We start from the raw sequence: 21,051 nt of genomic DNA on the forward strand, positions 1-21,051 counted from the left end.
AATTCAAGAAGATAAAACTACAGCAGAAAGTAAGAACTGCATACATAATTAGCAGTCCATGGATGCACATGAACCATGGGAATAAGTAACCAACCTAAAAACAAAATTCGACATCTGAATCACCCAGGCCGGCAACAGTCATGCGTAAACTAGGCATCACTCATATCACAATCCGAGTCATTCTCTCCATGAAGCGGATATACAATGGCACTTCCATCACTACTTATTCTAATCTCTCCATTCATCATATTACGAAGAACATTAAGACTTCCACAAAGTTTCTTCACTTTTGGGATGGCAAAGAGAGTTTCAAGTGGTACATGAATAGCATCTCCTTCCAGAAATGGTGGTTTGAGTTTGCTCTCCTCAGTTTCTACTGGAGTCTGGAGATTAGAAAACCACCCTGACACTACACATGGTTCCTTTTCATTGTCTGCCATATGGGTCTCTTCCTCATCTTCTTCAGGGAAGAGATTATGTAAGAAGTTAGTTTTCATACGGTAAGCATGGGGTAAAGCAATGCTCAATACTACCTTACGTAGGTATTTTTCCTCTCGAATGCTTGGATATACCACATGAAGAACCTATTCATATACAGAGAAAAACAATAGTTACATCATTACTTGCATGTGGAGATTGGTTCTTCATCTTAATAAATCCAACATCACCTACCCCACTTATAGATGATAAAAGGTTTAAGAGGTTTTATTACTACCAGGAAAATTCTGCTAGCCGATGGGCCCGGCATAGAATAAAAAAGGAAAGTATACTCAGCTGGGAGGCTCGCCCCACCCCGCCTTCCTGGTGTATAGCCCGGCAAAAGTCAGTTGACCGCTGTGGCCACTTAGGCGTCACCATCCGAGCTCCTGGCATCGATGCTCACATCCTGGGCACCATGATGCCAGGCATATGGGACGGTGACCTGATTTTTGCTGGGCCGTACACCAGGAAGCCGAGGCCAGAGTAGTCACTCAGCTGCGTCACGAAGAGCCAAGGAGATTGGAGTATGCTCTTTTTTTTTTTACGCTGAACCCATTGGCTAGCAGAATTTTTGTGGTAGTGATAAAACCGTTTTAATGGCTGGAATAACCCTTTAACTATTTGGGACAAATGGACAGGACTGTGTCCTATGCATGTGTCTCCTATTAAAGGGAACCTGTCATCACCTTTGAACCCCATAAATTATGTTATAAGGCTTAAAACCGAGGAAATAGGGAGTCTGAGAAGCTGTGTTTATACTCACCAGGTGCCCTGTTTCACTGCCATGATCCCATGTACACACAGCTTGTGTCTTCTGTCTGAAGAGTCAAGCTGTGTGCACACCAATTTCATGGCGCGTGGACCAAGTGGATGTGGATGGCAATGGAGGCAGCAGCTGATGGGACAAGGATATAACTGCAGTGTGGGTCCTTGTCAACTGTCCCTCAGGTATGGTACATAGCGCAGCATGGTGATGGGGTGAGACTAGAGATGAGCGAGCACCATAATGCTCAGGTCCTCGGTATTCGAGTCAAGCTTGTTGTAAAATTCGGGAGCTCTATTCGAGTAACGAACCCCATTGACTTCAATGGGAGACTCAAGCATTTTTGTATGGGACCCGCCAGTTGCCGAGCTTTATCTTTTTTTGTTCTGTGTTCTCTCTTGTTCTCTCTCTCTCTGGGGCGGGGTCGAACACGTCGTGATGCTCGCTCGAGTAGCGAGCACCATCGAGTATGCTAATACTTGAACAAGCATTAAGCTCGGAAGAGTACGTTCGCTCAACTCTAGGTGAGACCACATCTTCTCCACAAGTAAGTTGCTTCATACGAACTTTAAAAGGAAATGAAACAAGAATAATTACCAGTTTTCCTCACCAGCTTGTTTACTTCACAACTGGATTGGGAAGTGGAATTCTAAAGGCAGGAGGTGTGCAGTGAAGCAGGTGGCATTCTTTCCCAAATGAGAAGCCCAACACAGTTTTAGACCCGCTTTTTGTCTGTGAGTGCCGCTCCCTCGTAAAGGGCCCGGTGTCGGAGGAGTCCAAAGAAATCAAAGCTCTACAACTGAACTTCCAGTGGCTTGCTCCACTAGCATGCTTTCTCTACCGGCCTTGAGCCCATCTCTTCTCTACCCCTAGTGTCACTGCAGAGTCCTCCATTTAAAAAAGTCACTAATGAAATGCAATACAGTAATAGGTCACATCTAAACAATAAAACACTCTAAGAGGCACAGGGTTACCTCCCCTACATGGTCACAGCACAGGAACAAGTCCTCCAGTGAGTATCAAATATAGCTCCCCAGGCTGTCGATTCCCTCACCTTCGAGCCCCGTTCTTTATGAAACTCAAAGCTGATAACAGATTCCCTTTAATGCATTATAGTATATTTGACACACTAAATGGAATCTGACTTTTGATCAAACTGTAACATAAAACAGAAGAAACCACTAAAAAAGAACAAAAAATTGTGTTTTGGAAATATTACTTCATCTGTTTCAAGGGAATCTGTCCGCTCGAATATGCTGTCCAAACTGCTGGCAGAATGTGACAGAGCAGGAGACGAGCAGATTGATATATAGTTTTTTAGGAATGGATTCAGTACAGCTTGCATTCTATTCATTTAAATCTCTGCTCATTCTGAGCTAAATGGTCGAGTGAGCGATCCTATTGGTGATTGACAGCTGTCTGCATATGACAGCATATGACATTCAGAGATAGCTGTCAATCACTGGTAGGACCGCCCACTGGACCTCTAAGCTTAGCATAAGCAGAGATTTAAAGGAACAAAATGCAAGTTATACCAAATCTTTACCCTTAAAGCTATATAACAATCTGCTCATCTCCTCCGGCTCTATAACAAGCTGCCGGCAGAACGGAGTGCATTTTCATGGTTACAGGTTCCCTTTAGAGTGCATTCACTCGTAGTAGAAATGCTGCGGATCCAGAGCAAAATCTGCAGCATTTCTGTATCAAAAACAGAGTCAAAATCTGCATCATTGGTGCAGATTTTGCCTCGGATTCAGCTCCAGGTCCGCAAATTATTTCAGCCACGGACCTGCAGCTGATTTCAGCCTTTCAACTACTTTCAGCTAGTATTTAAGATATTTATCGCTGGTCCTGCCTTAACAAGGAGCGCCGCTCACTGCCGCCACCCAGAAGCGCTACTGAGTGCACTTCCCCGTCATTTCCGCTATGTGTGAATACACCCTTAAAGAAGTTTTCTCACAATCAATGTATATTATAATCATTTACTCAAAGTCTATTGGGCTGAGGGAAACAATTGAACCATGTATGTAGGTGTCTCCATCAGCTCCACAGACATTAACCCTTCCGGCTCCAGAGCGCAACTTTACGTCCTGGCAGCGGGGTACTTCCCACAACAGGGCATAAACCTACATCCTGGCAATAGCGTGAGATCATAAGAGATCTCGTGCTATCTGGCAGCGGGAGCTGGCTGTCACTGATAGCCGGGCTCCTGTTGCAACACCGTGGGTGCATCGGAGCAGTGCCCCCCGCTGTTATCCCCTTACCTGCAGCAATCTATGTGGCGAGCTTGCTCTGTGAGGTTATCGGGCTCTCGCGATCGCAGAGAGCCCGGCTTGGTGCCATGGTAACAGTACACCACCTACAGGCTACCTGTATTACCACTGCCTATGATTGCTAGAACAAGCGATAAGGCACTGCAGGAGAAAAGTCCTGCAATGCCTTGTCATAGCGATCATAGGTGTTATGATGTAAGTCCCCCACAGGGACACAAATGGTGTAAAAAAAAAGATAAAAATAATGTAAAAAAAAGAAAAATGTAAAAAAAAAATCTTTTGGGGGGCTTTTTCTCATATTAGCATAAAAAAATGTAAAAAACATTTTTTAATCCCACATATTTGGTATCGTCGTGTCCCTAAGGACGCGTACAATAAGTTGCACATGCTTTTTATCCTGCACGTCAAAAAGCGTAAAAAATACGCTAAAAAAATGAGGCAAAATGCTAGTTTTTAGCCTTCTGCCTCCCAAAAAACGCAATAAAAGTGATCAAAAAATCCATATGTACCCCAATAAAAACTACAGCTCGTCTGTAAAACAAGCCCTCACAAAGCTCAATCCATGGAAAAATTAAAAAGACTTTGAATGCAGCGATTTAGAAAAAAAAAAGATTTCCAAAAAACAGGTTTTTATTGCAGAAAAGTGGAAAGCCTAAAAAATATATAAAAATTTTGGTATCGTTATAATCGTACTGACTCGCAGAAAAAATGGATTGTGTCATCTATGCTGCATGATTAACGCTGTAAAAAAAAAAAGTTTTCTCTTCCTGTTATCATAAAAAAAATAAAAGTTTTACAATATAATTTATGTACCCAAAAATGGCGCCAATAAAAACTACAGTTCGCCATGCAAAAAACAAGCCCGTAAACATCCACATCAACTGAAAAGTAAAAAAGTTATGGCTTTTGAAAAATGGAGATGAAAATCTGCCAAAACTCGTTGTGTCCTTAAAGGGGTTGTCCCGCGCCGAAACGGGTTTTTGTTTTTTTTTAACCCCCCCCCCCCCCCCCCCCGTTCGGCGCGAGACAACCCCGATGCAGGGGTTAAAAAAACAAACCGGGTAGTACTTACCTGAATCCCGGCGGTCCGGCGTCTTCATACTCACCTGCTGAAGATGGCCGCCGGGATCCTCTCTCTCTGTGGACCGCAGGGCTTCTGTGCGGTCCATTGCCGATTCCAGCCTCCTGATTGGCTGGAATCGGCACGTGACGGGGCGGAGCTACACGGAGCCGGCATTCTGCACGAGCGGCCCCATTGAAGACAGCAGAAGACCCGGATTGCGCAAGCGCGTCTAATTTGGCCATTAGACGGCGAAAATTAGACGGCAACCATGGAGACGAGGACGCCAGCAACGGAACAGGTAAGTGAATAACTTTTGATAACTTCTGTATGGCTCATAATTAATGCACAATGTACATTACAAAGTGCATTAATATGGCCATACAGAAGTGTATAGACCCACTTGCTGCCGCGGGACAACCCCTTTAAGCCAGAAATAGGCCGTGTCCTTAAGGGGTTTAAAAGGGCTGTACCAAGATTGCAAGTTATCCCCATCACTGCTGAGAGGCACTCCATTCTCAGTGGCCATATGAATGATGAACTGGCAGCATAAACGGATGTATGAAGGTATAAAATCGTTTTATTACCCCATTACAAATGAATGCGACGTTTCTGCACTGTTGTGCCTTCCTCAAGCTTGAGGAAGGCACAACAGTGCCGAAACGTTGCATTCATTTGTAATGGGGTAATAAAACGATTTTATACCTTCATACATCCGTTTATGCTGCCAGTTCATCATTCATATGGACATTTATCTGGAGCCTTTCTGGTTTTTTGGCTCTTAACTGGCTTTTGCATTTTCTGATTGCCTGACCCTGGTAAGGGATTATTTAGTGCTCTTGGTGGGACTGACTTTATTCTCTTCCATTCTCAGTGGCGTCACTGCAGGGGTTCAAGCAACCTCCCATAGTGACAGACAGAGCGGGACACGGCAGTCCCGTTCCCGAGACAAAACTATGGAGGGCTAGCAGATAAGAAGGGCAAATCTTTGCCCTTCTTATCTGCTAGCCCTCATATGTCCAGGAGAGGGAGATCCCCTCCAAGATGTCAGCAACCCAGAATGCACTTTCAGAGAAGGGCAGGGCAGGGAAGAGGCGCTAGACATCTCAGGAGCAAACCCAGAGATAAAAGGTCAGATGTCTGTCTTCCAGTCTCCCTACCTTCTATGGAAGATCTTCCGGAGGTAAGCTGTCTTTTGATTTTTTCTCCATGGGTGGGATGTAATAAAAGACACATGGGTCCTAAACAACGTGTGATCTGGCTATGCAATCAAATTCTTAAAGCCATCCAAAGACAGGTTTGCGCAAACCATCCGTTTGGTAGCAGAAAAACAGTTAGTCTTGGAAGCGCTAGCGAAAGGCACCTTAGAAGAAGTCCCAGCCCTCAAAAGAAGTTTAGGGGTTTACTCCCCAATATTTTTTACTCCAAAATCTTTGAATGGATTCCACATGATCATAATTCTCAGTATAGAAACCGTTACATTGTGAGAAAAAGGTTTCGCATGGAGACAATAAAATCATTGTCCAACATTCTACAGGCTAGAGATTACACGATATCGTTAGATCTGAAGAATGCTTACTTTCATATTCTGATCTATCCTTTATACAAAAAGTTTTTATGAATTGAGGTTTCGGTGGCCGAAGTCACCACTCATCTGCAATTCATGGCAGTCCCCTTTAATATTTCCTCTGCCCCTCATATTTTCACAAAGATTATTTCAGCGGTTATCGCAGCTCTCCAGGTTCAAGGTCTATCGATCATTCCTTATTTAGACCATTGGCTATAGAGGCAGTGCCTTGAGCCCTTTGGCATTTATAACCTCTGCAACAAGAGGCGTTGTACCATTGGAATTATTCCCCTGTGGGGTTTAACAGGAGGTGCTTCCCGTCTCAGAATACCCGCTGTTACCTCTGCTGGTGCATCAGTTTAAAAGACGGGACGTTTATGGTCCAACCAGTTTGGACCCTGTTGAGGACGGATGCATCCCAATTAGAATGGGGTGTGCATCTAGAAGACATCCTAGTGAAGGGAGTCTAGATGAGTGCATCGAGGAGATTATCTTCCAATCTATGGGAAATTAGAGTCGTTTATATTGCTCTAACTCATTTTTCAGTGGAAATCCTGTAAAAATCAGATCAGACAATATATTTGTAGTCTGTTACATTAACAACCAGGGAGGCACGAGATCCCAGACCCTCCTGCAAGAGGTGAGAAAGATCCTGGGATGGGAAGAGTAGAATCTTTCTCACCTAACAGCTGTGCATCTCAGGGGATCATACAATGTAGTGGCGGACAGATTAAGTTAGGATCACTCTGTCCAAGGAGAATTGAAACTGAATCCCCAAATCTTCCATCAAATCACCCTCAGGTGGGGCAAGCCAGATATATATGATGGCAGTCAGGATCAATGCCTAAGTGGAGAAATTCTGTATCAGGAATCCATGTATCAAGAAGACAATCCCTGGGTGATCGATGCTCTGTCCATACCATGGAAATTCAGGCTGGCCAATATATCTCCTCCAATTTCTATGATAGCAAAGAAATTGATGAAAATGAGACAAGACCAGGCCTCAATGATTACCATCATTCCGCTTCTGGCCCAGGAGGTCTTGGTTTTCCCAACTCATGCACATGAGTCGAGGATGTTATAGGAGGCATCCCTCAATACAGAACCTGGTGTCTCAGGGCACTCAGCTTAGTTATCACATTGGCTATCATATAAGCAGAAGTTGTTTGAAAAGTACGATCCATTTAAGCACTGTATCGGGAATGCCATACCACCTGTTTTCATTCGCTCATACAAACAATTTTTCGCTCATGCAAAAGGACTTCAAGCCATTAAATGTTATACCACCTCACACTCCTCAGGATGCCTTTCATTATTTCCACAGAACAGTGTTCCTGGACATTCCCAGAGAGAATAGGGTTGGAACTTAAATGGATACTGTCACCACTGAATAGCACCAAGCTAAGTCCTTAAATGTTAGCGAGCGATTACAAACGGTGTTTTATACGGGAAGACACAAATATAATAAGATACGATGAAATAATAGTACATACTCTCTTGTAAACACTTCTGCAGTTCATTTTGTCATTTATGGATTCCTCACTCTCTACGTAATTCTTGCTGAATATTCCAATTTGGGAACAGTAACCAACATCTTTACTTTCTGGTTCTGCCTTTCCAACCCCAGTAAACTCTACCGTATAATTGTATTGTCTGGATATATTCATGGCCCTGGGGTAACAAAAGACAGGTTAAAAGCATAATAACAGAGTATCTATGGTGAATCCATGAGCATGAAATTTGTGAAGTTACTACCAGTGCAGCTGCCAAGTACAAGCGGAAAGTAAGTATTTTTTCTTTAACAAGTTTATTTTTATATACAATGTATGTCGACAAAAGTAGGCTTGGGAGCAGAGCCCCCTCTATACACGGCAGGTGTTGGCCGTCGGATATAACTCAGATCCCAGCCATTTAACCACCTACATGTCACTATGAATACTGACAGCAGCATTTAAAAAGGCCGGACAAAGGGCTCTATCAACCAAAGTTACCGTAGGGCCGTACGCTGCGGGCAAGGCTAAAGGCAACCATCCAGGCCTGGAGAAACAAAGATAGCTGAACTGCTTCTCTGACTACCTGATGCACACTGTGGATTAATAGTTTAGGACATTACATGCTGATCTGACTGGTCACCACGGCTCATGCTGGAGGCACTAGTTAATCAAAACAGGTGTACTGTCTTAGACTAATGATGCATACTAATGCACAGTGTGCACCAGGCAGTCAGAGAAGCTGGTGCGGCCATATTTGTTTCTCCAGGCTCAGAGGATCACTGTAATAGGATACCTGTAAAAGTACGATATACTGCAATACTGAAGTACTGCATTAAATATATTGTACATGCAATATTAAATAGTTTTAATTTAATTCAAAAAAAATATTAAAATTGTAAAAAAAAAAAAAACTACTTCCCTTGTTGACACATAGATAAATAAATGAAATTTTATACCCACATCCAGGAAATCCAATTGATAGAGACATTATATTGTTTAAAAAAAATCAAGTGTCACATCAAAGGGTATGAATACTTAGGTCAAAACAAAATGTTTTTTTTATATAAAAAGATTTCTAGCATTCTGTCTTAGCTTCATCATTATAAAGAAAGGAGTGCAGAATGATGGAAAAAAATCTAGAATTTTTTTTTTGTAATTTGCATATAGCCCTAACATAACAAAAAGGAATTAAAAAAGTGAAAGGGTCTGAAGACTTTCTGGACCCACTGTATATAAATTTGTTATAGCTGTAATCATACTGACCCACGGAATAAAACAACAGACCACCACCAGACAAGACCATCAATTATCAAGAATTGAAATGAATCTGATATCTCACCAGCTTTGAAATTCTTTTCTGCTCCATTCAAACTTGTGATCTGGGTGTCTGAAGTGCGGCTTTTCAGAAAGTAAGACGTTAAACTCTACATTTGGAGTACTGATAATTACACTTTTAGGAGCCATGAAACCAAACAGGACATCTTGGAATTTTTCGAGGACATCAGTTTCCAGGTGTTCAATCCTTCAACAGGGAATTTAAAAAAATGAAGGACTAGTTACATTTTGCAGGTGATAAAAACTTTGGATATATTACTAGTTGGCGGAGAAGCATTAATTAACTTTTTTATAGAATATATAAAAGAAAATATACCAAAAGATATGCTCCATTACATTTAAAGGTTGTTAACATCACATTTATGACTAAAGGCCCATTTACACTGGACGATGCCCGACATTCGTTCCTGTGTGTACTTGCACCCATGCTGCTGCACAGGAGCAAGTATCGCTGGCTCGCTCACAGAGCGGCCAGCCGGGAGGTGGTGCAGCTGGAGGAGATTTCTCTCCTTGCTCTCCCCCGCCCCTCTCCATTCACTTTAAGCAGTGGATGTTCAGTACTGAACAGCTGCTGTTTACACTGAACGATCATCATTTAGGTTTTTACTGCAGCTTAAAATCCTGATCAATGATCATTTAGTGTAAACAGCAGCCGTTCACTGAACGGGCGCTGCGTAATGTGATTGGAGAAGCGCGGGGGAGAGCGAGGAGAGAAATCTCCTCCAGCCGCTTCATCTTCCTGCTGAGTGAGCCTGCAATATTTGCTCCTGTGCAGCTGCCCAAGAGCGAGTTCGGGCATTGCTTGCCCAACATTCGTCCAGGGTAAATGGGCTTTAGTCTCCAAGTTCCACACTGGGGGTTCTGCCTGAATCCTCAAAAATGTGATTCAGCTGGAACCCCTAAAGGAACAAGACATAAACGTCATGTGAACAGCCCACAAGATAGATGTCTTTAACTACTAATCCAGCGACTGCAGAAATTGAAATAGTGTCAAGGCGGGAGAGGGAACGAGCTTCTTTTTAAGGATGCTGTACAGGTTCTCAATAAGATTGAGGTCAGGAGATGATCGTGGCCAAACCATGGTTTTATCTAATTTTATGCCCATAGCTGCCAAGGAGTCAATGTTTTTGGTTTCTCCAGCATAAGATAATGCGTTGTCTTGCATGAAAATGATTTTATTTCAGAAGACATGATTCTTCTTTTTATACCATGGCAGAAAATACTAGGAACTCAACAAATCATTTAGAGTTCATTTTGACACCCTCAGGGACTGTAAAGGGACTTACCATCTCACTTCTCAGTATTCTGGTCCAAAACATTGCCCCACCGCCTTCTTGCTAACGTCTTAGTCTTGTAGGAACAGGATGGCTGTTCACCAGTCATCTAAAACTCCATCCATCAGGACTATCTAGTGTAGTACAGCATTCATTGGTGAAAAAAACTACCTGCCAATTAGTCTTCATGTATTTCTGATCCCTCTGCAAGCGCTTCCCTTTGGGAGATTTGGTTAGGGGTGGTCAAGCTACAGCTCTTTGCACAACTGCCAGCCTCCGGAGGATCCTGCATCAAGAGGTTCGTGTCACTCCGCAGACAGTAGCACCTTCTAATACCTGTTTGGTGCTCATCAGTGGCATTTTTACAGCAGTCCTTTTAATAAGATTAATTTGACTGCAGAAACTTTCCTTATTAAGGGTGACTACCCACTAGCGTTTTTTTTCACTGCGAAATTTGCAGCATTTTTTTTTTCTGCAGGGGTCTATGGGACTTGTAATGTTAAAATCGCGATCGCGATTTTAGCTTTACATGTCCCATAGCCCATAGACCCCTGCAGATCCCAGACCCTCCTGCAAGAGGTGAGAAAGATCCTGGGATGGGAAGAGTAGAATCCTTCTCACCTAACAGCTGTGCATCTCAGGGGATCATACAATGTAGTGGCGGACAGATTAAGTCAGGATCACTCTGTCCAAGTAGTCACCCTTAAGCCTTTATCAGATTGTATATGCCTGTGCTGTGAATCCCTCACACACCTTTTCACAGTTCAATGATCTCTCTTCAGCTTCGGTGAAATATCAAGTGTTTTCATGCCTTCTGCAAGACATTATTTCATGCTTTTCATCTTCAGAAAGAACTTCCTTCCTCCCCATGCTACATGAAAACTGTGACTTGCTTAATAATGTGAAACATTCTCTTTAAGTAACTTTCCCTTTAACCAGGTTTCCCTTGCAATCTAACAAAACCTGTCTGGGATTGATATCACACACATAAAAGGAGGAGATGAGAAATAAAGCAAAACTAAAAGCTAAATGCTCATTTTACTGAAATCTTATTAATATTTACCTTGCATAATAACTTGAAACACAGTGTAGTTTTTATGCAGCATTCTTGTAATAAGTACAGTAAATGTCTGTATTCTCCTGCCCACGCAGGCTCATCAACAGCTTTCCCTATATGAGCATGTTCTTGAAGTAGTCCCAGATATTTATGAGCTGCAGATCAGCTACACCCACCCTGCCCTCCAGCCAATGACTGACAGCTGTCTGCCTATCACTATGCATAGAGAGAGAGCTGCCAATCATTGGCTGGAGGGCGGGGTGGGTGTGGCTAGTCAGCAGCTCATTAATATGCAGCACTAGTTGTGCATCTGGGTGCTACTACTGCATTTACCTGAAAGTAGGACCTACCCTGAAAAGAAATCCTACACAGATTTTCAGGGGGAATGTGTGCTTGAAATATAAGGCCTACCCCGAAAATAAGCCAAAACAACTAATAAGCCTAAAATAACAATACTTACCAAGCAGGCGCCATCCAGGTTCCTCTCCCTGATCGCCGAAGCTCTTGCTTCAGTCCTCAGCAGCCGACAGAACACCGCTTCCTGGTTACAGAGTTCGTAAACCCCGCCTTCAGCAAACGATGGCTCTGACTGGTTCTCGAACGCCACAGCTGAGCCAATCAATGCAGCGTTCGATTAGCCAATCACAGTTATTCAATGCGATGGCTGTGATTGGTTCATCGAGCGCTGCAATTATTGGCTGAGCCAGGGCGCTCAAGCACCAATCAAAGCCAGCACTTCCTGGGGGCGGGGTTTTTGAACTGTTACCAGGTAGCGATGTTCTTTCAGCTGCTGAGGACTGAAGCAAGAGCACCAGAGCTCCGGAGACCAGTGGGAGGGACCTTGACGACGCCTGCTACGTATGTATAAGACATTCCCCCCAAAAACAAGACCCTGTGACTCTTTTGGGGCAAAAATTACTATATGAAAGGGTCTTATTTTCGGGGAAACACAGTAATAAAATGCAATTTTCTCCCAAACTACTACACTGAGCCATACAACAGACTGTAATCAATGTGACAGGCACTACCCTACCATATGCTGCTCTCAGATAGAACTGTGAAAGGATGGTGACAAATTTCCTTTAATAGTTATTCACTAAAGTACAACATGGACCACACACCAGTCTCTCAATTTCCACTAATGTATTCAGTAATATGGATAATCCATTTAATAAAGGGTCTACATATAAATAGATATCTTTAAACACTGTAGAAGAGAGTATTCTTTGAATGCGGGTATGCATACCACAACTCTGCCCGATATGGACACCTCCACAAATATATTCACCCTTGATAATCCAGAACATATAATGATTTAGTCAGACAGCATAGACAGTATAGAATTTAGTGTATGTACTTACAGCTCAATGCAAGTTATTAGGTCAAATCCAAGCAGAGCAGGATCCTTCTCGGACACAGAACCATGAAACAAAGTTACAGTCAATGATCTTTCCAGCGGCTCCAGGTAATGGATTGGGAGAGGAGTTAAAATATACCTAATGATAAAAGCACAAGAGATCACATTATGTACTTTACATGTTCATTGTAACAACTTATAAATACAGTTGTGTAGAATATCTTCATGTGTCATTGCTGTTTAGCCATTGAAGGGGTTGTCTGAATTTAAACTATGGATGACCAATCCTCAGTATGGTGATCATTAGTAGATCAACAGGGGTTTGTTGCCCGAGCTCCTTGCCAATCAGTTGTTGACCAGGCTGATGCACTATTGTACTGAACTAAATTCTGCAGGAAGCAAACATCTCCATTCCTACTGAAGTGATCAGACTTGGTATTGCAAGCAATGTTTGCACTGAAATGCATGGGAACTTTGCCTGTAATACTAAGCTTGGCCACTGCAGTGGGAACGAAGCTGTCTGCTTCATACAGAATTCATTTGAAAACACAAATGCACTGTCCTAGCAAACAGCTGATGGACGAGGTTCCAGGCAGCAGACCCCGACTATCTACTATTGATGACTTATCTTGAGGATAGGCCATTAATAGTTTACAACCGGGCAACCCCTTCAAGCATAACGGCATGTATTTTTCCCTCATTAGGGGAATGAACCTGACACTTTGGGATACATTTACAGATTTTATGTTTTATTAGAATTAAAATGTTAGGATACAAATGTACAGCACACATGTGACATGCGCCCAGCTTGACACGTATGCTGTACATTTGTATCCATTTTTTTGTCTTTTTATGTATTAAATAATATTAAGAATCCACTTTAAACTTGCCGCCTTATTGGATTCCCCACTGGATTCCTTCAAAGGAGCTGAAATCTGTTAGGGATTTGACTGCTTTTATGGATTTAGGGTTGTTCTCTTCTGAGACACCTCTGTGAAAGATTTCAATCTTATTTTATCTGGTCGGTTTATCCCCTGGAGTGCTGGGGTCTTTTTTGGTCTGACCATTGTCCATTTTTCTGAAAGCTATCCGTTACATTCATTTGGAATCCTCATTGACGCTCTCCATATGACTGGATGTTTGGTGGACCAGGGTTGATGAACTTTTTGGAATCTTGTTGATTATCATTGCCTACCAGGATTGGAGGTGTGCCAGACTGCCCCTTGGAGGAGGTCCGTGCAAACCAGGGTGAGTTATGCATTTCATTTTCTCACCATCTCACTCAGCATTAAACCCGCCTTACATTTTTCCCTTACTCTATCCCTGGAGCGTTGCCTTTAGTTGATTGCTGATAGAGCTGAAAATGTGAACCTGGCTCCAATTAAATGTCAGTCAGTATTCAAATTGAATGCTTACCCTTTAGGTAAAACATCCTATCCTCTGACATCTTATACAGACATTATCAGTTAGTCCAGGCACAGAGACCCCTGATGATTTCTAGAACACAATATCATAGCCCCCAAAATGTGCAAATTCATTTTAATTGAGAAAGCCCTTGAATTAATCAAGGTAATGCTCTTTTGAGAATACATATTTTTTTCTCAGTGCAAAACAATTACTTACCCTTTTCTTTTCAATATATCCTCATCAATGTCCACTCCAACAAGCTCCTCAATACAGTCCCAGAACTTCAGTTTGTGCAGAAGTGAGCACTCACTGCAACCCAAATCTGCAACCTGCAAAGTGAAATGCAAAATCAGCCAGGTTCACATACAGACGTTTGATGCCATTTTTGATGCTAAAACCAGGATTGGTTCCTAAAGAGCAGAAAAGTATAAAGAAAGATTCATACTTATATCCCTGAGTGGGCATGCAGCATCACAGGTTTGGACACATCTGCATAAAAGGATTTTTCATGTAATCTCAAATTAGTTGATAGGCCATACATATTAGGCCGCCTGCAGACGGCCGGGTCGGATCCGGCTGCGAGAATTCTTGCAGCCGGAACCGCCCCGAGCGCCTGCAGAGAGCACCGCGGACTCACCCAGCCAGCGCATGCGCAGAGCGGAGCCGGCAGCCGGTGAGTGACGTTTCTGTGCAGAGCTCAAACATGTCACGGTTTGTTTGCTGCACGTGATTTCGCACAGACAAACCACGGCCTCTGCATAGGATGGCGTATTGTAATGCAATCCTATGCAGGCGTCCAGGGGCGGAAATTCTGTGGGAAATCCCACCGCGGAATTTCCGCCCGTCTGCAGGCGGCCTTAATTAGTTATGTCTCCTGATTTCCAAGGTAAGTTGGGTTTTAAACAGCCTAATGTGGTACAAGATGAACAACACTAATCGTTACTCCAAGAAATACGTCAGTTGATTTGGAATGCTGAGGTACATTAAAATCCGTATCAAATTCCATGTCAATTTCCATACTACTGGTGCTGATTTTGACGGGATTTTGGGGGTGATCCGCAGTAGGATTCACACCTTCAATTGAAAGGGTGAAATCTGCTGTGGATACGCGAAAAAAAAAATACATCAAAATCTACAGTACAAAATATGCTGAACATGGGAAGGTATGCTTAAGGAGAATATATGGATCAGTCCTTTATGCTAAAACAGCACAGAAACCGCTACAGGAGAGAAATAAGAGTCTTTCTTGGGGAACTATACACATTCCAATTAGCTTCGTACTTAGTGGGCCAATCATTTTGCTTTCAAGAGGACAATGATCCAAACCGGCTATATGAGCTACTGCATACACAACGAAGGAGAGTGATGTCCTATGTGACCTAAACGCAAAACATGTGGTTTACATCAAGTTGGACCATAAACTGCAAGCAAAGAAAATGCAGCTCATCATATATAAAAACGTCAATGCTTGTAAAAATGCTAGGTGGCTACTACACATAGATAAAGGCTTATAGGCCCCAGTAAAAACGGTTCTACTTGACCGCCACAACTACACAATCTGCAAACTCTCCTCTTCCTGCAGCTATACCAAGACCCTCTTCAATGTCTCTCAATAATTGTGTGCCCCACAAAGTAATAGTGCGCATGTGCAGTAATAAATCCTCAAAAGTGAACGCAAGAAATAATGCCTCCTTTGTGCCCCTCGCAAAGTAATAATACTTCATCTGTGCTTACAAAGTAATAGTGGTCCTCTGTGCCCCCTTAAAGTACTGGAGCCCATTGTAAGCACTGGGGTCCCCTTTGTACCCCTTCTAAGTAACAGAGCCCCCTCCAAAGTAAAAGGGTCCACTGAAAGTAACAGAGACCCCTGGCGCACCAGCACTTTGATGTCAGATCAGAGACATCATCATTCAGCACTCATGCTGGCTGTAGGATTATGTAGCCTGGAGTGTAGCCAGACTCCACCACCCTTCTCCTGCTGTCTGTCCAGTGCCAACAGCCAGCATGAGTTGTGAATGACTAAGTATTTCTGATCTAACTGCTCAGCCAGAGGTAGGTGTGAAGAAGAGTTCCAGCAATGGTCATAGTGGTAGGGAGCTTTGTGGACCCCCCCAAACTCAGGGGTCTGGTTGCAATTATGACCCGAGCAACCCCTGTATCTACAGCACTTCTAACACATGGAAAGAATACCAACAATGTACCAAGAAATGTCAAATTATGTGGCATAATGGTTTATGATTTCCAGGAGCATACTCTGAAAGTCTATCCTTAGGACAGGGCATCAATGTTGGTTTAGTTTCCAAAACTCCCATCGATCAGCAGATGGAGCATGTGTGAACAGAGATGAGGCTCAATATTAGACACAGCCAAACATACAGACGAGCCTATGTTTCTAGACAAAGGGCCCATTCATTTTCTGATTGTGAGGTTCCTGTGGGTCAGAGTCCATTGTAAAAGGAAAAACAAAGTTGGGTATATCAACATTGCAAACAATGGGGCATATGTATTTTATAACATGTACACCAGACTTTTGGCATACTAAAGTCACAAATTATGGTGTACGCCAAAATTTACATCTTTTTTCCTTTTTATGCCACCAGATTAAAGAAGGCTTAAAGAATTCTGTTATATATTAGAAACATAACAAAGGTGACAGCAGAAACACGCTGGTTTATGAGCAGCAACTAGAGATGAGCGAGCACGCTCGGTAAGGTCAGTTACTCGAGTATGCATCGCTCTTCTCGAGTAACTGACTTCTCGGAGAGTGCTCGGAGGGCAGCGGGGAGCGGGGGGAGAGCGGAGGAGAGTGAGAGAGATCTCTCTCTCTCTGTCCCCCCTGCCTCCCCCCTGAGCACGTTTGTACGAGAAGTCAGTTACTCGAGAACAGCGATGCTCGATGAGTAACTGACCTTACCGAGCGTTCTAGCTCATCTCTAGTAGCAACACATGCAATCTAATGTTTGTTGGGGGTCACAGAGTACAAGCCTCTACCGATAACATTTTTTTAATGTGTAGCTACAGATTTTTACAGCTTTCTATTCAAACTCAGAGAGCTCCCCCTAGTGATGGTGGCTGGCAAGTAAAATGAAAAAAGCAGGTGAAGCCCATATACACGCTTTGTAAAAAAAAAAAAGAAAGCACCTAGAAGGAGATCTCGTTTCACTGCAAAATTCGGCATGCAGATACATCTCATGCAAATATGCAAATGATTAATGTTATAGCGTGATTAGATGAACAGTCTTGCCACCTGAGGCCCTAAAAAGGCTTTCAGAGGCTCCTTGTGTGTGGTGACTTCTTTTTCCGCTCGTGTAGAACTTGTTGACCACTTGACACCTCTATGACGCATTCAAAGATATTATGCCCAGTTAATATCGTTTGAGAGGGGCACATTATTAGAAGGAGAGAAACTGGATGGCCATATCAATAAATTGCTCACCATCTCACCTGTTCTCACCAGACGATTAGGAGGTGTTGGGACTGGGCTCAGGATGCGCTCTACAGATCACCGGTAGAGAGGATCGTCTGATCATTCGACAAGCATAAGCAGCTCCAACTGTTTTATTGTCTGCCATCCAGAGACAGGTGGCACAATTGTTACAGGTCTCTGTGTCTGTCGGAACCATTTCCAGGTACTTGGCTGAAGAACATTTGGTCTCACATTGCCCATTACATGTACTGCCTTTGATACCCACTATCGCTTCTATTTGCAAAGGTGTCATGAACAACGAAACTGGACTGCTACAGAGTGGAACTGTTGTGTTTTAAACACCAGTCTTAACGGGGGTTTCCAAAACATATATTTATGACGCATCCACATGATAGTCTATAAATAATAAGTCAGTGGGGCCCACCGCTTGGGACCGCCAGCAATCAACTAAATGCAGCACTCACGTGAGCAGCTCGCCCTCTTCTCTGGCCTGTGACATCATGTGCATTGGTCACATGGCCTGAGAGCAGCTCGGTACTATTCAAGTGAACGGGACAGAGCTGCAATACCAGGCACAGCTGCCATGTGTAATGAGTGGAACAGGTTGCCACAGGAGGTGGTGAGTTCTTCTTCAATGGAAGTGTTCAAACAGGGGATGGACAAATATTTGTCTGGGATGATTTAGTGATCCTGCACTGAACATGGGGTTGGACCCGATGACCCTGGAGGTCCCTTCCAACTCTACCATTCTAGGAGTCTATGAAGCATACGAGCAGCATATCCCCACAGATCTGATATTGATGACCTATCCTGACAACAGATCATCAATATGTTAGTCCCAGAAAACCCCTTTAATACATTCCCCGCAGTGTTTGCATGCAGTTTATAATTTCCATATTGGGATCCCCCATCTATGCCCTCTGCACACCCAAAACCAATGCTGGGATATATCAACAGGCATGAACTACAGCTCGACTGACATTAACCATCCAATCTGCTTTCTACTTCACTGCTAAGATTAAAATGCAGATAAAATACAAAACTGACCTTTTTGGGTTTGTGAACATCGATGTAAGATTTCACAAATTCATATCTCTGTTCATACAGTGGTGGTCTAAAGCGTACTGGCTCCATGTGTCTTACAAATGGCTTCCCATAGACAGCTGAAAAGCACTTTACATCTAGAATGAACAAATTAAATACATGAGGGGTTTAACAGTTCAAGAGTGCAACAATATTACATGTCATAGACACTGATCCGGCGATTATTCTGACTGCCAAATTGAAGCCGGGAAGGAACTTTTCCCGTAAAATGAGGAAAATTGACTTCTACCTCATTTGAGGGTTTTTTGTCTTCCTCTGGATCAACATTAGGGAGTAATAGGCTGAACTAGATAGACACATGTCTTTTTTCAGACTTACATACAGTAGTATATTACAATACTTCATTGACATGCCAAAAGTCATTGGATAGGAACTAATATTGTGTAGGGTTCCCCTCTAACCCAGCAAAGTGCAGCAACTTGACAAGTCATCCGATTCCACAAGTGGATGGAAGATGTCTGGAAAGATGTTGAGCTATGCCGTCTGATAGTCACTCACGGCTTTGTGGTATTTGTAGATATAGGATCTCAGGTGCGAATGCACATTTTTATGGCATCACATAAATGCTCAACTGGGCTTATGTCGGGCAAACATGCAGGCCACAACATTCGTAGGAACTCTACAGAATGCTCCTTGAACCAATCCTGGACAACTTGATCAGATGGCATGGTGCATTGTCCTGCTAGAATATCCCATCATTGTGAAAGTCCATGAAGAGCTGTAAATGGTCACTAAGAAGTGAAAAGTAGCAGTCCCTTGTCAACAACGTGTTGAGGTAGACCACCATATCCAACCCATTCCATGAAAACTCACCCCACACTAGTATGGAACCACCACCAGCCCGCACAGTGTCTTTTTGACAACTAACGTCCATGGCTTCATGGGGTCTGCGCCACACACAAACCCTACAATCAGCCCAAAACAATTAGTACCATATCTCATCAGGCAATGCGATATGTTGCCTCTAAGTCCTCTAAGGTTCAGTTTGCAACCTCACAATCCCCAGATGAGGCGCTGTGTCAGGTGTTGTGATGTTAACAGAAGTACTCAGGTGGGTCTTCTGCTCCCATATCCCTTGGCTGTGACTAACAGCTGGCCTCCCACTGCAATAGTGGGGATTGGGGAAAACACCGATCCCCACTGTTAGGTCCTTACATGCCGCAATCAATGTTGATCACGGCATGTAAGGCCCCCTGTCCACGGGCGCGGCGGGGAGCAGGGGAGAGAACAGACAATTCTCTGCGGTGAGACCTATCTCTGACAGATAGGCTCACCACGGAGAATCGCGGAAAATCGCAGCATGCCGCGATTTGAGTCCCGTGAGTGGAGAATCACTATAATTCTCCGCTCATTGACAGGGGGTTGCGCTTTCCATAGCAACGCTTTGGAAAGCGTGCACTGCGTTCCTCATGGCCGGATTATCGCCGCGAGTAACGCAATGCACTATCGTCCGTGGACAGGAGCCCTAAAGGGTTCACAGAGGGAGGGCCCTTAAGGATGAGGCCCTTTATTTTTTTCATTTACGTTTTTTTCTCCCCACTTTAAAAAAATCATAATTCTTTTATTTATCCATCAATGTTGCTAAAGGAGGGAATGTTTTTTGGGGGACAAGTTGTATTTTTCACTGGTAATATTAAATGTACCAAATAAATTCCTGAAAAACTGTTTAAAAATTCTAAGTAAAGTGAAAACAAAATTCCGCCATCCTTGCGTGGTCTTGATTCTAAGGTGTACACAGTACAGATAAAATAACGATAAGGAAGAAGAGGTGAGATTATTTCACTGCACTGGTGCCACAAAAGGGAAATATTATTACTGAGAGGGAGCAGAAAAAAGTGGAGCCCAACTACTGCGGATGGGGGGGGGGGGGGGGGGCAAAAAAGGGAGCCTAACTATAGTGGTGAGATGAAAAGTGAGGACCCTAACTATTTTGGATTGCTCACACCTAATAGCTCCACGGTACAATATTTTTGTACTATTTGGACAAGTACTCTGTTTCCCCAAAAATAAGGCCTACCCTGAAAACAAGCCCTACCCTTATTTTGCTGTATTTTCGGGGAGGCTTGAAGTAGAAGCCCTACCCTGAAAATAAGCCTTAGCTGCATTACATTCAAAAAATGACTTTAAAAAAAGGAATGCAGTACCTAGCAATAATCAGCCATCGCATTGGTTCATCGAGCACTGCACTCATTGGTTCTCGTGCACTGTTCAGCCAATCAGAGTCATCGCTTCCTTGAGGCGGGGTTTATGAATCCCGTAACCAGAAAGTGATGTTCTGTGTGCGGCCGAGGACTGCAAGAAGTGTGTTGGAGCTCTGGAGACCGAGTCTGCTAGGTAAGTATAATAAGACATCCCCCGAAAAGAAGACCAAGCGCCTCTTTTGGGGCAAAAAATTAATATACGACAGGGTCTTATTTTCAGGGAAACACGGTAAGAATGCGAACCTGTCCCTAT

At 43.3% G+C, this 21,051-nt stretch overlaps 1 protein-coding gene across 1 annotated transcript in view; it reads right to left on the reverse strand.

Annotated features, from left to right (window-relative positions):
- Positions 1-21,051, reverse strand: part of HENMT1 (HEN methyltransferase 1) — a 26,339-nt gene continuing 5,288 nt past the window's right edge. The window contains exons 2-7 of the mRNA XM_066597157.1: positions 18,541-18,674; positions 14,283-14,395; positions 12,664-12,798; positions 8,976-9,158; positions 7,637-7,814; positions 1-584 (exon numbers count right to left, since the gene is read on the reverse strand). Of these exons, the coding sequence (XP_066453254.1) occupies positions 150-584; positions 7,637-7,814; positions 8,976-9,158; positions 12,664-12,798; positions 14,283-14,395; positions 18,541-18,627 (1,131 nt within the window). The 5' untranslated portion in view covers positions 18,628-18,674 and the 3' untranslated portion in view covers positions 1-149. The remainder of the gene's footprint in view (positions 585-7,636; positions 7,815-8,975; positions 9,159-12,663; positions 12,799-14,282; positions 14,396-18,540; positions 18,675-21,051) is intronic.

The sequence above is a fragment of the Eleutherodactylus coqui genome, chromosome 3, assembly GCF_035609145.1.
Source record: "Eleutherodactylus coqui strain aEleCoq1 chromosome 3, aEleCoq1.hap1, whole genome shotgun sequence".
NCBI lineage: Eukaryota > Metazoa > Chordata > Amphibia > Anura > Eleutherodactylidae > Eleutherodactylus > Eleutherodactylus coqui.